Here is a 15821-nt window from a genome sequence, read left to right on the forward strand (position 1 = left end):
CCCCCTCAATTGATTTAATGTATTGCTTCTTTTTTTATTTTTCTTTTTGGTGCTGGTGCTGGGGTTTGAACTCAGGGCTGGTTCTGTCCTTGGCTTTCTCACTCCAGACTGGTGTTCTACCACTTCAGCCACAGATCTACTTCTGTCTTTTTGGTGATTTGTTGACAATAAGAGTCTCAGACTTTTCTGTCTAGGCTGGCTTTGAGCCATAATCCTCATATCTTAGCCTGTTTAGAAGCTATGATTACAGGCATAAGCCACCAGCATCCAGCTTCAAAGTCAATTTTGGGAGCACTTTCTATGTGTCAGACAGCATACCAAATTGCTCAGTTGCGCTGAATCTTGCAATCTGTCTTTCAGTCTGTCTGTCAATCACAATGAGGAAGCCTCTTAGAGGGTGGGCCTAATCTTCTCCTCTATGCTCGTCTGTATGAGTGGATGCGTTTTTATTTACATTTGTGTTCATTTGCATCTAGAATTCAGTATTCACCTTTTTTTCCATTCTACATTTAAAGCTCAGTGCACTCTATGAACACAGACCAGGTACTCATTAGATATTTGTTGAATAGATGAATGAATAAATAATTTGTAAAACACAATGCATCGTTTGCGTGCATATTTCCATGGAAAAGAGGTCCAACACATAAGCAAATGTTCACTTAAAACAATGTAACAGCAAAATACAGGAAATAAGACCCAGTGGTATATTGGCTGGGTGCTGGCAACTCTACCTCCTTACCTGTATTCCTATCTCCTCAGGAGGCTGGTATTTGAGGATAGCAGTTCTAAACCAGCCCACGCAGACTCTTCTTGCCAATTAACCAAAAAGCCATACATCAAGCTGTGGCTCAAATGGTACAGCACTAATAAGGGATAGCACTCAGGCCTGGTGCCCCAGTTTTGGCATACACACAAAAAAGGCATCTATAAAAATGGAATATTATGCAGCTATAAAGAAGAACTTGGTAGCATCCACAGAATCATCCCTTTAACCAGAGAGTGTGAATGTGTACTAGATCCCTGAGAAATTAGTAACAGGTCATCTCTGGAGAGCAGTCTGGAGGATTAGTGTGTCTGTGTTTCTTTGTGTCAACAGACTTGTTTTTAAGGCAGTGCGAATATATTACTTTTTCTTTTCTTTCTTTTTTTTTGTGTTGATCGTGGGGCTTGAACTCTGGGCCTGGGTACTGTTCCTCAGCTCTTCAGCTCAAGGCTAATGTTCTACCACTTGAGCCACAGTGTCACTTCCGGTTTTCTGGTGGTTTATTGGAGATAGGAGTCTCACGGTCTCTCCTGCCCGGGCTGGCTTTGAACTGGGAGCCTCAGGTCTCAGCCTCCTGAGTAGCTAGGATTACAGGCGTGAGCCACCAGCGCCCGGCTTATATTACCGTTTCAGCTGGAATAACAGCACAAACATGTTCTCATTTTGCCAACATACTTGCAAGCTGTGACTTTTAAAAATCTTTACAACATCAAGCCTGATTTTCCTTGTTGTTTTTTTTTTTTTAATTTCTTCCCTTTTTCCTTTGAGTCTTGCTGTATAGTTTTTTTCTTCCCTTTCTGGTCCTGGGGCTTGAACTTAGGGGCCTGGGCTCTGTCTCTGAGCCTCTATGTGCTCCAGGCTAGCACTCTACCACTTAAACCACAGTATCACTTCCAGCTACTGTTTCTGTGGTACAGAGGAATTGAACCCTGGGCTTCATGCATACTAGACAAGCACTCTACCATTGAGCCAAATTCCCACCCTCGTTGTATAGTCTTGAATTCTTTATCCTCCTATCTCAAGCACCCAAGGGCTGTTTTGTTGAGCGTGCATTGTTGATACTTGGACTTAAACTCAGGATCTGGACACAGTCCCTTAGTTTCACCATTCAAGGCTGGTGCTCTGCCACCTAAGCCACATCTTCACTTTTGGCGTTTTGCTGGTTAATTGAAGAAAAACAATCAAATGGATTTTCCTGCCTGGGCTTGGCTTTAAACTGTGATCCTCAGATCACAGCCTTCTGAGTAGATTATAGATTATAGGTGAGCATCACCAGAGCCTGCCTCTAGATTTGCTCTTTATGCATATGGCCACCCAAATAGCTAGATGGAAACTGACTTGTTTCTGTGCTCTGCTGTCTCTCCCCATCTGTCCCCTCTAGCAAGACAACCAGGCAACCAGTCCCTCTACTGCAACCCTGCTGTAAGCTACAGAAGCTTTCCACCGCTTCCACAGAGATGCTCCATCTTTCCAGAATATTCTTTCCCATTTCCAACCAAAGCTCTACCTCCCCTTCCTCTTCTTGGGGTCCTAGTCTTGAATGCTCTGCCCTTCTACTTGAAGCAATAGAGTGCTGGTATTACAGGCATGCACTGCCATGCCCAGTGAAAAGCAAGATTCTTTGCTCTGTTGGTATCACACATGAACAGATGATTTGTTCCGCCAGTCTGTTATTCTTAAGAGTATATTTTTTAAAAAGTAAGTCTTTGCTGTATATGTGTGTAGGCTTCACTAATTATTTTCCTAAGATACAGTCTCAGACAGGAAATTGCCAAGTAAAGAGGTACAAACAAGTCTGAGGTTGTGGCTCCCAATGGGTGGGTGGCCCCAGCACCCTTAGTGGCACACTCAGCAACCAGAGTATGGGCCCTTCCTCCTCTGCACAAGGCTCCCCAGCTTGGAAAACAATCCATTTTGATTTTACATTAACTCTAGTCCATGTTTAGTTCTTTGACAGTAGTGGGGCCACCAAGAAAGAACTGGAAAAGCAGCAAGGACTGGGGGATCAGAGAGCAGGGGTACCCAAGACCACCAGCCAGAGCCAATTTTACTGCCATTCTAGGGTACCCAGGACATGGACGCAAGGTTGACATCTTCCCCCTCCCCAGCACAGGGCCACTTACCATGGAGGCGAAGATGGGTAGGAACAGGGTGGTGGTGGCCACGTTGCTTGTGCATTCAGTACACATGGCCACGAGTAATGCCAAGACCAAGGTGATGAGGGTTGGAGACAGTACCCCCACGGGTTCCAGCTGCTTCCCCATCCACTCAGAGAGGCCTGAGGTCTGGACACACAGGAGGGATGTTGTTTCAGCTGGCAGTTTCTCCCAGGAGGGCGGGGGAGGAGGTAGGGTAAAGGGTCCAGCCTGCTCTCTGCTCAGCCCTTTCTCTCTTGCACGTATTATTCCCTGGAGGATTATATTCTTCTTCTTCTTCTTCTTCTTCTTCCTCCTCCTCCTCTTCCTCCTCCTCCTCCTCCTCCTCCTCTTCCCCCTCCCCCTCTCCCCCCTCCCCCCCTCCCCCAGCTGGTTGCCAAGTCACTCCAAATAGCCCTCATCATCATCTCCTCTCATTCTCCCATAGTTACTGAAACTTAGGAGGAATGATGTGGGGCCCAAATGGAAGATTTACACGTGAGATTTTATGCTGAGAAGAGCTTGTCCTAAGAGAGACTAAAAGTTAAGCAGGCCGTTGGGCACAGGAAGAGCCCTGGAGAACCAGTGATATTTAAAAGAGAGGAAAAGCTGGGTGCCGTGGCTCACACTTGTAATCCTAGCTACTCAGGAGGCTGAGATCTGAGGATTTAAGTTAGAAGCCAGCCAGGCAGGAAAGTCCATGAGACTCTTATCTACACTGAATCAGGAAAAAGCCAGAAATGGAGAAATGGTTCAAGTGATAGAGTGCTTGCTTTGAGAAAAAAAAAAAAAAAAAAGCTCAGGAACAGCTCTCGGGCCCTGATTTCAAGCTCCAGTATTGGCATGAAATTTGTGGAAAAGTCAAAGAAGCTGAACAGAGTAAAAAAGAAGGTAGGAGGCGAAGGTGGGGAAGGTGGGGAGGGGTAGCAGGTGCTAAGGAGAGGACAGCCTGTAGAACCCAACATTCTGAGACTGAGTAAGATGAAGAAGACAAGCAAGCATTCACTTTCTTCTCCCCCTCCCATCCCTGCCAGCCCCAGGCCTCTATTCTAGGAACTAGAGTGATTATTCTCAGGTGCAGGTCTGACCTAGTCATTTTTGGGCCTCTGCCCTTTAATGGCTCCCAATGGTCTCCAGAATCAGGTCCATACCTACTCTCCAGCAACAAGGCCCTCAGAGAAATGTCTGTGGTGGTCTCATCAGCTTCACTATGCCTCAGCGACATACTACCTTAATACTTTCCCCTTGCTCTGGTGTCACTTCTTCCTGGAAATTTCCTTCCAGATACATCTCCTTCCTAGGCCAAAAGTCCTCAAAAACAAGAGCCATGTCTCAATCTCTAAAATCTCTGTGTCTGGAACTAGGAATGTGGCTTAGTGGTAGAGTGCTTGCCTAGCATTCATGAAGACCTGGTTTTGATTCGTCAGTACCATATAAACAGAAAAAGACTGGAAGTGGCTCTGTGTCTCAAGTGGTAGAGTGCTAGCCTTGAGCAAAAGCAGCCCAGAGACAGTGAGAGGTCATGAGTTCAAGCCCTAGTACTGGTAAAAATAAAATTAAATTAAATTAAAATAAAATCTGTGTCTAGCCTAACACTAGGGACATAATAGAAACATATGATGCATGGAAAAATATGCTAGATGGAGAAATGAGTAAGTTGATGCATGAATGACTACATGGATGGATTTGTTCATTCAAAAAATGGTACTGGAGTGAAAATACCATGCTTGCCTAGCATGTTGAGATCTTGGGTTTGAAACACAGCACCACAGAAGAAATTATGTATACATCCACTATGCACTAGGCTCTGTCCTAGCTTTGATGAAATAATGAACACAAGATAGATGAAAGCTCTTATATTCTGAGGAAGGAAGGAAAGAAGGAAGGAGGAAGGGAAGGAGGGAGAAAAAGAGGGAGGAAAGAAGAAAAGATAGAAGGGTGGGCTAATGGATGGATGGGTAGGTGGGAGGGTGGACAGATAAAAGAAGTATGGGTGAACGGATGGATGGGTAGGTGGATGGATAGATGAAATAGCTAGATGAATTGATACATTGAATGGATGGGATGTATGAATGGGGTGGACAGATGCATGAAATGGATGGACAGAGAGAGAGATGAGTGGCTGGATGGAAGGAAGAAATGGATGCATGAGGGGAATGATGGATGCATGGATGGATGATGGATGCATGGGATAGACAGATGATGGTAAATGGATGGAAGGAAGGAAGGAAGGGATAGATCGATGAAATAAATGGATGAATAGATGATGGATGGTTGGATGATAACGGTACTAAGAAGTCTCCTTTCTTCCCCATGAAGAAAGAAGGGAAATATAGAAAGTTATGAGTATCAGCCCCGAGGCTGTCTCCTCCTCTGATACTAAAGAAATATTCTGAAATTCTGAGGCCATTAGAGAACCAAAGAAAATGGTGAAAATACTCCTGTGGACTTGAAAGAAAGATTGTCTAGGCCCAGTACAGATCAAAGCAGAGGTCATTATCATGGACCACAAAGGAAAGAGGAAGGGAAGGAGGGAGAGAAAGAGGGAGGAAAGGAGAAAAGATAGAAGGGTGGGCTAATGGATGGATGGGTAGGTGGGTGGGTAGACAGATAAAAGAAGTATGGATGAATGGATGGATGGGTAGATGGATGCATGGGTGGATAGAAAGATGAAATAGCTGGATGAATTGATACATTGAATGGATGGGATGTATGAACGGCACACAGTGTCCCCCACCTCTCCTGCCTCGCCCCTTCTCCACACATGCCTTCAATCACTTGCCAGTGCTCTCTCCCTTCCAGGCACTGTTTGTGCTTCAGGGATCTTCAATGACAAAACAGAGCTCTGTCCTCAAAGAACATGCAGTTCGGTGGCCATGGACAGCCCAGGGGTAAGCCCTGGGGGAGGAGGATATGGCAGCTTTGGAAGAGGGTCCTGGCTGGGGAAGTTACCTCACATCCTTTTGCCAGAGCAAATCCACCCCCAAGGAGCAGCACAATGCCCCAAGGGATTTTCTGCTGCGCCCCTTTCCAATCCAGCAGTGCTGGGGGGTAAAATGGGGTTTTCTTGTCTGAGAAGAAAAAGCACAACCACATAATTCAGAGCAGGATGAGAAAACAAAAAAAGATAGCACCAAGGGGAAATAAAATCAATAGCGTTAATGAAGTTCCAGCCCATACTTCTACAGTGGCTAAGCTTTACAGTCACTATTGTACCCACTGCCGGCTGTTACCTCATCTGCTGAGAGCATTATAACTTGGAATTGAAATTTGTGCCCAGAAGCAACCAAAATATTTCATAGCAGGAAAAATGGTCACAAGCCTCTCCACGTAATACGATGCTATTAGAGTTGAAGAAAAAAATAAATAGCCAGGCACTGGTGGCTATATCTGAAATCTTAGCTAGTCAGGGGCTGAGATCTGAGTATCACAGTTCAAAGTCAGTCCAAGCAGGAAAGTCCATGAGACCCTTATCTCCAATTAACCACCAGAAAACTGAAAGTGGCACTGTGGCTCAAGTAGTAAAGTGCTAGCCTTGAGCTGAAAAGCTGAGGGACAATACTCAGGCACAGAATTCAAGCCCCATGACCGACAAAACAAAACAAAACAAAAGGCAAAACAATAAGCCAAGCACCAGTGGCTCACACCTGGAAATTCTTGCTACTCAGGAAGCTGAGAACTGAAGGATCATGGTTTGAGGCTACCCCAGGCAGAAAAGTCTATAAGACTCCATCTCCAAAATAATTAGTAAAAATTCCAGCTGGAGGTGTGGCTCAAGTGTTAAAGAACAAGCCTCTAGCTGGGTACCGATGGCTCATGCCTATAATCCTAGCTACTCAGGAGGCAGAGATCTGAGGATTACAGTTCAAAGCCAGCCTGGGCAGGAAAGGCTGTGAGACTCTTATTTCCAATTCACCACCAGAAATCCGGAAGTGGCGCTGTGGCTCAAGTAATAGAGCACTCGCCTTGAGCTGAAGAGCTGAGGGACAGCACCACGACTGACAAAAACCAAAAAACAAACAAACAAAAAAAACAAAAAACACAGCCTCTACCAATCAAGGCAATCGAGATTGCAAGGGGAAAAAAAGGGGGGGCCTCAAACTTCTTTACTTATAAGTATATAATACACATGCATATTAAAAACAGGAGAGGGGGGGCTGGGAAGGTGGCTCAGTGGTAGAGCACTTGCCTTGCATGCTTGAGGCCCTGGGTTCGATTCCTCAGCACCACATAAGCAAAAAGAAAAAAGCCGGAAGTGGTGCTGTGGCTCAAGTGGTAGAGCGCTAGCCTTGAGCTGAAGAGCTGAGGGATAGCTCCCAGGCCCAGAGTTCAGGCCCCATGACCGGACCCAAAAACAAAACAAAACAGGAGAGGGAGAAAAATATTTATGTCATGATGGGAAAATTGAAACACACTCTGTCCCTGCTGTACTATAGGCACGAATCCAATTGTCTAAAAAGGAAGAGAACTTGCTCTAAATACATCACCACTGGGCTGAAAATAGTCATCTCCTGGTGTTCTTCCATACATCAGTCCTCTTTATGAGGACTCTTCTCGAGGGAAGGCCAGGAGCCTCACCTGCTTCAGACTTGTTGAAGATGTTAAAATTGGGCATCTTTGAAGGAAAAACAAATAGCAAGACAGCCACAAAGACAGCTGCTGTGGCATCTGTGCAATACCTAGGCAGGAAAAAGCACAGAGGAATTTAGAAAAATCACTCAACACACCCAGCCTAACTCTAGCACCTTTGTGTCTAAATGCTCCTACAAAAAGAAATATCCACTAGGGCTGGTGGTTCAGGCCTACAATCTTAGCTACTTAGAAGTTTGAGATGTCAGTGCGCAGGCCCAGAGTTTAAGCCCCACAACTGACCAAAAAAAAAAAAAGGTTGAGATCTGAGGATTGAGGTTTGAAGCCAGCCCAGGCAAGAAAGTCCATGAGACTTGTGTCTCCAATTAAGCAGCAAAAAGTTGGACGTGGAGGTATAGCTCAAGTGGTAGAGCACTAGTCTTGAGAGAAAAAAAAAACCTAAGGGAAAACATCCTTGCCCTAAGTTCAAGCCCCAGTACCAGTGCGCGTGCGCGCACACACACACACACACACACACACACACACACACACACACAAATGATAGTAAGGGAGAAACTAAGAGCAGTAGACTCTTAGACTATGAACCCTGCAAGAGGGCTCTGGCCATGATACTTGCTGAGCCTTTTCTGCTCAGTTGTTTTGGAGAGAAGAGGGTACCACACAATCAACTACATCTGCCTGCAGTCTCATCATGAATATTAGGGGGAAAAAAATAGGGTCATAAAGGCTGGGGTAGATAGCTCAGTGCTAGAGGACCTGTCTAGCATGTTGCAAGGACCTGGATTTGATGCTCAACATTGAAAAAAAAAAGTCATGGGCTGGCAATGTGGCTTAGTGGTAAAGTGCTTGCCTAGCATGCATGAAGCCCTGGATTTGATTCCTCAGTACCACATAAACAGAAAAAGCTGGAAGTGGCTCTGTGTCTCAAGTGGTAGAGTGCTAGCCTTGAGCAAAAGAAGCTCGAGGACAGTGCCCAGGCCCTGAGTTCAAGCCCCAGGACAAACAAACAAACAAAAGTCATAAAGTCAGCAGGACATTCTCTAAAACCCAGCTCCAAAGAGCCCAACTTGGCCTTCCCTTCCCACCTGTCTCAGAGAGCTAAGTCTGGGACTCTGGCTACACAAATAACTCACTTCTTCTCCCCTTCTATCCAAGCAATGGACAGCCAGCCGTTCATGTAGCCAGGGTCTCGGGTGAACCACAGGACGATGAGCAGGAGGAAGCACAGCATCACGCTGACCTCGGGGAAGGACAAGGCCCCCAGTTTACGGTACTCCTCCTCTAGCACAAGGTAGGCTGCTGTTTCGCCCTCCTTCGTCCTCTTCCCTTTGATGGCACCATGTCTGAAACAATAGAGCTGGCTGACGGTCGCATGGATGGTACCAGGGTGCTTCCAGAACTAGGGGTATTCCCAGAAGAGATCAGCCAGGTATCAGGGATAAGAGGCAGGCCGAGGGAGGTTTTGTGGGAGGATAAGAGGCTGAGCTGAACAGGGAAATGGGCAGGAAGACATAGATACAGAAACAAACAGAATCAAGGCATCATCACTAGCAAAAGAGGTCCATCACCCTACTGGTCAACCCAGAGACAGGCTGCTCCCAAGTCATGGAGCCCAGCCTGCAAAATTTTAGCCCTTCCAGGGTAAAAGACAAAATGTACAGGAAGACTGGGGCAAATGGAATGGGGAACAGGGGCTGATTTCCAGAGCCATGTTCCTTGTCATCATTGACACAGGGAAATGGCAGCATGGTGGCATCAGAATCCTGGGTATGCAGGGGTCAGGAAATGAGGCTACATGGTAGAACTGTATGCCCACATCCTAGGTGTGGGCAAGGCCCTTCCGGTATGGGATATCAAGGTCCTCATTCACCAGGAAACCTGAGCCCTATGCCCCTGCACAGCCCTTAAAGTTTCTAAGATGACCATGTGCTAGTGGTTCATGCCTGTAATCCTAGCTTCTAGGGAGGCTAAGATCTGAAAAGCCCAGTTCAAAGCCAGCCCCAAGTAGAGATTCTTAATCTCTAATTACACACACACACACACACACACACACACACACACACACACACACACACACACACACACACACACACACACACACACACACACACACACACACACACACACACACACACACACACACACACACACACACACACACACCCCAGAGGCATGGCTCAAGTGATAGAACACCAGCCTTGAGCAGAAAGCTAAAGAGCAGCACCCAGCCCCAGTACTGGAATCAAAACAAAGAAGGAGGAGGAGGAGGAGGAAGAGGAGCAGGAGGAGGGAGGAGGGAGGAGGAAGAAGAGGAGAAGGAAAAAGATTAAGAAAAAGAGGAGAAAGAAGAGGAAGAGGAGATCTCCTAGATGACTGGCAGCAGGGCAGGGCCTCAAACAGCACAGACTCTGGAGCCATCCAAGGCAGAGAAAGACCTCTTCCTTGGTCCCATCTGCTCAGGTGGAACAGGCCGTGTGAGTCCCAGCTTGTCTGGTGCTGGTGCTGCATCCTCGGCATAGCAGCAATGACACAAGCTGCCATGGCTGTGTGGTGGTCAATACTGGTTCCCATGGGTGCCCTCATAATGCCATCACTCATGGCACTGAACAGTTTCTCTCTCATTCCTGGGTTCATTTCACCTGGTGACTGCCATGTCATCAGGCAGCACACTGGCCAATGGATCCAGTTGGCAAATGGGGGGCCTGGAGTTTGTGTGGGGACCAAAGTGTCCTCCTGCATCCTAATGGCCATCACTTGAATGCATCAGAGGACTTGCCCTGGGCTTGCTGTAGAGTCAGGCAGAGCAGAAGGGGGGTCCCAGAGCCCCCGTGTGTCTCCCCCATGGCAGGAGTTGGCAAGAGCCAGCAGGAAGAACACTTGCCTCATTCTGGGTGTGGGTTGTTGGTGTCTCCCATGTCATCCTAGGTCATCTGAAGCGGGGATCTCTGGCCCTCTTGGCCAAATGTAGTCTAGGAACCTATTCATAAATACATTTCTTCCAGACTGGGTTGGAAGCCAAGACACAATTTTTCTGGATTGGGTTAGAAGTCAAGACACAGTTTTTACAGACTGGGCCAGCAGTCAAGGCCTTGACATGGCTCTCCACACCATCAGAATAAAGGATGGGAGAGCAAACACAATGCAAGCAGGGGTGCTCCCTTGTGGGCAGACATGTGCTCCTTGGACTCGGGTGATGGTGTTTAGGAGGCACCATCAGGAGATGGAGCAGATCATCAAGTCCTGGCATATGGTAGGCCTTGGAATGGTCCATATTTCACTGGAGTGTTAAATGCTATCCCCGACCTTCCAGGTCTGGAACTGAAATGAGGCTATGTGTGAGCCATGCTCTGTTCTGCTTCTGAGCTACAATGGCATATCCAGCAGATGTGGGGCAGGCAGCTGCCCTGCCAGGCTCTCCAAGTTCCATGGAGGCATGGCTCCCTGATAGTCCAGGGGAGCTGATGTGGGCTGTGCTGGGCACAGGAACCACAGCTGCTGGTTCTTGGCTGAGTTTTCAGGAGCTTGGTATCTAACCTTGGCTGCACGGTAGAAGGCTGATGATGTCCTTGTGGTCTTTTAGTGTGTGTGTGTGTGTGTGTGTGTGTGTGTGTGTGTGTGTGTGTGTGTGTGTGTGTGTGTGTGTACATACATGTGCCAGCCAGTAGTAGGACTGGGTGCTGTCCCTTAGCTCTTTTTGCTAAAGGCTAGTGATCAAGCACTTAAGCCACAGCTCCACTTGCCCTTGTGGCTATCTTGTCCAGCCAGTTCCCTCTTTTTACTTGGCCTTCAGACTTTCGGGAAACCCTGAAGCCACAACTAGTGTGAATGCACCTGGTCTGTCTAACAAATAACCCTTAGCCTCCCTAGATGACGATGGGTGAAATGAGGATTGTGGGACACAGGTTCTGGAGCAGAAATGTCTTGGCTCTAACCTCATGCCTTCACCCCCATGCTATTTATTAACCCTGTGTAGGCCCCAGAACCTTTCCAGGCTTCAGTTGCCTTGTCTGTAAAGAGCAAGAATAACAAGAGTAGTACATACATCACAGGCTGCTTTCAAGTTCAAGTTCCTAAGTATAGGATGCTGGTGGCTCAGTCCTGTAATCCTAGTTACTCAAGAGGGTGAGGATCATCATGGTTCAAAACTAGCCCAGGTGACTTTTATCTCCAGTTAACCACCAAAAAGCCAGAAGTAGAGCTGGGGCTCAAGGGGTAGAGTTTCAGCCTTGAGTGAAAAAGCCCAGGGAGTTCAAGCCCCAGTCCCAGCATAAAAATAAGTAAATAAATATCTCAATGTAGAGTACAGTGCTTACTACATAATAAGCTTAATAAATTGCCAGTCATTGTTACTTAAAAAGACACAGAGAGCTGTACACCTATGGCTCACTCCTGTAATCATAGCTACTCAGGAGGCTGAGATTTGAGGATCATGGTTCAAAGCCATCCTGGGAAGAAAGTCTGTGAGACTCTTATCTCCAATTAACCACTAGAAAACCAGAAATGACCCTGTAGCTCAAAGTGAAAGAGCACTAGCCCTGAGTGAAAAAGCTCAGAGACAGCACCTCGGCCCTGAGTTCAAGCCCCACAACTGATTAAAACAAAGATCCAGAGGCCCACCTGCAGCAGACTGGTCTGGAGTTTGAACTAAGGATGCTTATCAAACAGGTACTCTCTCCACTGAGCCATGCCTCTAGCTCTGCTTTTCACTGGTTATTTTTTAGATGGGCTTTCTCCCCATGCACATACCTAGGTACAAGATCTACTGATAGGTTCCCAAGACAGCTAGGATAACAGGTGCTTACCACCTTGTCATGCTCTCCGTTGAGAAAGGGGCTGGCCTCACACTGTATCCCTCCCAATCTCAGCCTCCCACGTAGCTATGTTGACAGGTATTAACCATCAGCATTCAGTTATACAGCTGTCTTTGTTTGTTTGTTTTTTATTTTTGTCATTCATGGGGCTTGAGATCTGGGCCCAGGCGCTGTCCCTGAACTCTTCAGCTCAAGGTGAACACTCTACCACTTGAGCCACAATACCACTTCCCAGTTTTCTGGTGGTCAATTGGAGATAAGAGTGTTACAGACTTTCCTGCCCAGGCTGTCTTTGAACCGTGATCCTCAGATCTCAGCCTCCTGAGTAGTTAGGATTACAGGTGTGAGCCACCAATGTCCGGCTACAGCTGTTTTTTTTAATGGCAGTGTTCAAACCAGTTCCTCCTCCAGAACAAAACTGATATTTCCACCTCCTATGAAATGGCAGGTGTTCATAGGTACTTCTGCAACTCCCCTGGTTTTTCTCCACTCCAGCTCCCTGGGAAATGAGGCATGACACACACACCCTCCACTCCTGGTTGAATACTTTCCATCCTGGTGCAGCACAATCACCTTTGTGACAGACAAATCTATGCGTTTAAAAATAACATTTGTTTATGTGTGTGCAGGTACTGAGGCTTGAACTCAGGGTCTGGGTGCTGTCCCTTAGCTTTTTCACTCAAGGCTGGTGAGCCCTATCAATTGAGCCACAGCTCCACTTTCAGCTTTTTAGTGGTTAATTGGAGATAAAAGTCTCACAAATGTTTCCTGCTTGGGTTGACTTTGAACCGTGATCCTCAGATCTCAGCCTCCTGAGTAGCTATGATTACAGGTGTGAGCAACTGGTGCTTAGCTACAACTCTTTTTAAAAAGGTATTTGTCTACCCCACATCCAAAGTCTGACTTCTATCAAGGGTGACTCTGGGTGAATTTGATAGGGTGCTGGGAACAGGAAGGAAGGCAAACATTGCAGGATGCATCCTGCTGGAAACCCTCAGGCCCTTGGTCATGGCTTGACTTTGGACTGACTTGGACAATATCAGGGCTGCTGTTGCCTGACCTAATGAACCCATGTGGCCAACAAGACATTTATCCATCATTGTTCACTTGCAACACTTCTAATTGCTTCAACCCACATTGATGGCACACTTGTTCTTTCTCTCTGACCTAGTAGACATGCCAGGGGCAGGGGCAGAGAGGTCTTAGAAAAGCTGGTCAAGGGAAAAGGGTTGCACTGGACCACAAGACAGGTGTCAAGGTACTGGACTATGATAGGCCCAGGAGCAACTCAGAGGAGAACATCGGTCTTCTGAGATGGCACCAAGAGGAGAGAAGGTTAGGGATGAGATAGTTTGGAAAGTAGTTCTTGACCTGGCCTTTAAGGATAAGAAGTTGTACAGTTAGAAGGCAGGAAATGGTCGTCCAGGCAAGTCCTGGGGTATTGGGAATTGGAGGGCAGGAATTAAAGCTGGGTCTGAGAGAAAGTCAGAGCTGGATAGAAGAGCTTTACAGACTGGCCAAAGACTGAGGATTTCTGCAGGGACAGGGCAGCTCATACTTACCTAGATCTCATGTAAAAGATGTAGAGCCACAGCCAGCTGCACGACAGCATGAGCAGCATGTTGGGGAAGGCAAATGCGAACCATGAGGCAAAGTTCAAGACATCTTTGCTATTAGGAAATAATCTGCAAGGAGAGACGCTGGCCTGAACCTCCACCCTGATGCTCACCACCCTGAGAGGTGGTTCTCATCAGAGCCAAGTACTCCCAATATCCAGCTGTGACCCCAGAATATGGCTGTGACCCAAGAGAAGTCGAAGGCATAACTACATAACCCTTTCGTGGGATACAGATCTCCCAGAGAATTTCATGAAACGCGTAGCTCTTCTTCTTAGGAAAGTGCCCATCACACATGTATCTGCCATTTGGCTGACTCTGTGGGGGGGGGGGGATGGGGAGGGGGGAAAAGGGGGAGCCATCAATGCTTCTGGAAATCCTCATCCTGAAGACAAAGCTCAAAACTCACCCAGGATGGGATTGCAAGGTGCACCCAGGCCTCCCCTCGGGTCTCTGCTAGCCCCCAGGGCTGCTGCTTTAGCTCAAAGCTGTCAATGCAAACCCAGAGCAGCCCACCTGCTTTTTCTGGGGCCAGTATGAGGGCTTGAACTCAGGACCTGGGGACTGTCACTGTCCCTTTTCTTTTTCCACTCCATGCTGGCACTCTACCACTTGCGCCACAGCTCCACTTCTGGCTTTTTGATGATCAGTGGGAGCTCTTACTGACTTTCCTATTCATGTTTCCTTGGTACCTGGATCCTCACATCTCAGCCTCCTAGATAACGAGGATTGCCAGCATAAGCTGCTCATCCCAGCTAGATGGGCTGCTTTCCATAGAGGAATTTAAAGGGAAAACCCAAGGATATCATTACAGAAAAGACCAAAGCATATTCTGGTTGCCACACTTGGAGTTTCTGGTTTGCTGGGCTGCAGGCCTGTCCTTTCCACCCCCAGCTCTTGTACCAGCCCTGCCCAGAATCTTTGTCTGCACAGGACAGGCACCACTTTATTTTTTTTCCTAACCACTGAAATTTGTACAGACCTCATTTAAACACATTTATTTACCCGATCTGTCTGGAGCTCCCTGGTATCTGGCACCTTCAGGAGACCAGAAGAACCTCAGGGTTTCTCTAACTGTCACAGCCCCAGCCCCATCCAGCAAAAAGCTGAGCCCAGACATGGCACCCTATGGCCCTGTCCCTTTGTAGTCCAAACTGTCCTTCTGGTCTACCCCAGGCTTCACAGGGATCTATTACCTCAAGGGCTGGAATGAGACAAGAGTGAATGACAATTCTCCTCTTTCACATCATAGGATAATTTTTCCCCCTTCCCATCCCCTAACATCATAGGATAATTTATGGGGCACTGTCCCATAGCTTTTCTGCCCAAGGCTGGTGCTTTATCAATTGGGCCACAATTCCACTTCTGGCCTTTTGATAGTTCATTTAGGATGAGAGTCTCATGAACTTTCTTGCCAAGGTTGGCTTTGAACTGTGATCCTCAGATCTCAGCCTCACAGGTATAATTCACCTGCATCAGACTCAGAGAAAGATTGATAGCTATTTTTTTTGGTCAGTTGTGGGGCTTGAACTCTGGGCCTGGGCATTGTCCCTCATATCTCCAGCTCAAGGTGAGTGCTCTACCACTTGAGCCACAGCACCACTTCCAGTTTTCTGGTAGTTTATTGGAGAGAAGAGTCTTACACGGACTTTCCTGTCCCACTGGCTTTGAACTGTGATCCTCAGATCTCAGCCTCCTGAGTAGCTAGGGTTATAGGTGTGAGCCATCAGCACCCAGCTAATTGATAGCTATTAACAAGCCATGTTAATGAGCTTGGGTTGGGACTTTTTAAAAAATGTCTATTTTCTACAATCTTTTTTTTTTTTTTTTTGCCAGTTCTGGGACTTGAACTCAGGGCTTAGGCACTGCCCCTGAGTTTCTTTTGCTCAAGGCTAGCTCTACCACT

General features: G+C 47.1%; 1 protein-coding gene across 2 annotated transcripts in view; it reads right to left on the reverse strand.

The window, feature by feature from the left end:
* Slc13a5 (solute carrier family 13 member 5) overlaps nucleotides 1–15821 on the reverse strand; it is a 30786-nt gene that overhangs the window by 2269 nt on the left and 12696 nt on the right. The window contains exons 6-12 of one of the 2 annotated variants that reach the window (XM_042680616.1): nucleotides 13862–13984; nucleotides 12569–12585; nucleotides 12216–12234; nucleotides 8622–8807; nucleotides 7477–7577; nucleotides 5851–5969; nucleotides 2887–3048 (exon numbers count right to left, since the gene is read on the reverse strand). In XM_042680616.1, coding sequence (XP_042536550.1) covers nucleotides 2887–3048; nucleotides 5851–5969; nucleotides 7477–7577; nucleotides 8622–8807; nucleotides 12216–12234; nucleotides 12569–12585; nucleotides 13862–13984 — 727 coding nt within the window. The remainder of the gene's footprint in view (nucleotides 1–2886; nucleotides 3049–5850; nucleotides 5970–7476; nucleotides 7578–8621; nucleotides 8808–12215; nucleotides 12235–12568; nucleotides 12586–13861; nucleotides 13985–15821) is intronic. The other variant, XM_042680617.1, reaches the window with a different exon arrangement.

The sequence above is a fragment of the Dipodomys spectabilis genome, unplaced genomic scaffold, assembly GCF_019054845.1.
Source record: "Dipodomys spectabilis isolate Male_0828 unplaced genomic scaffold, ASM1905484v1 ptg000062l, whole genome shotgun sequence".
In the NCBI taxonomy this organism is placed as follows: domain Eukaryota; kingdom Metazoa; phylum Chordata; class Mammalia; order Rodentia; family Heteromyidae; genus Dipodomys; species Dipodomys spectabilis.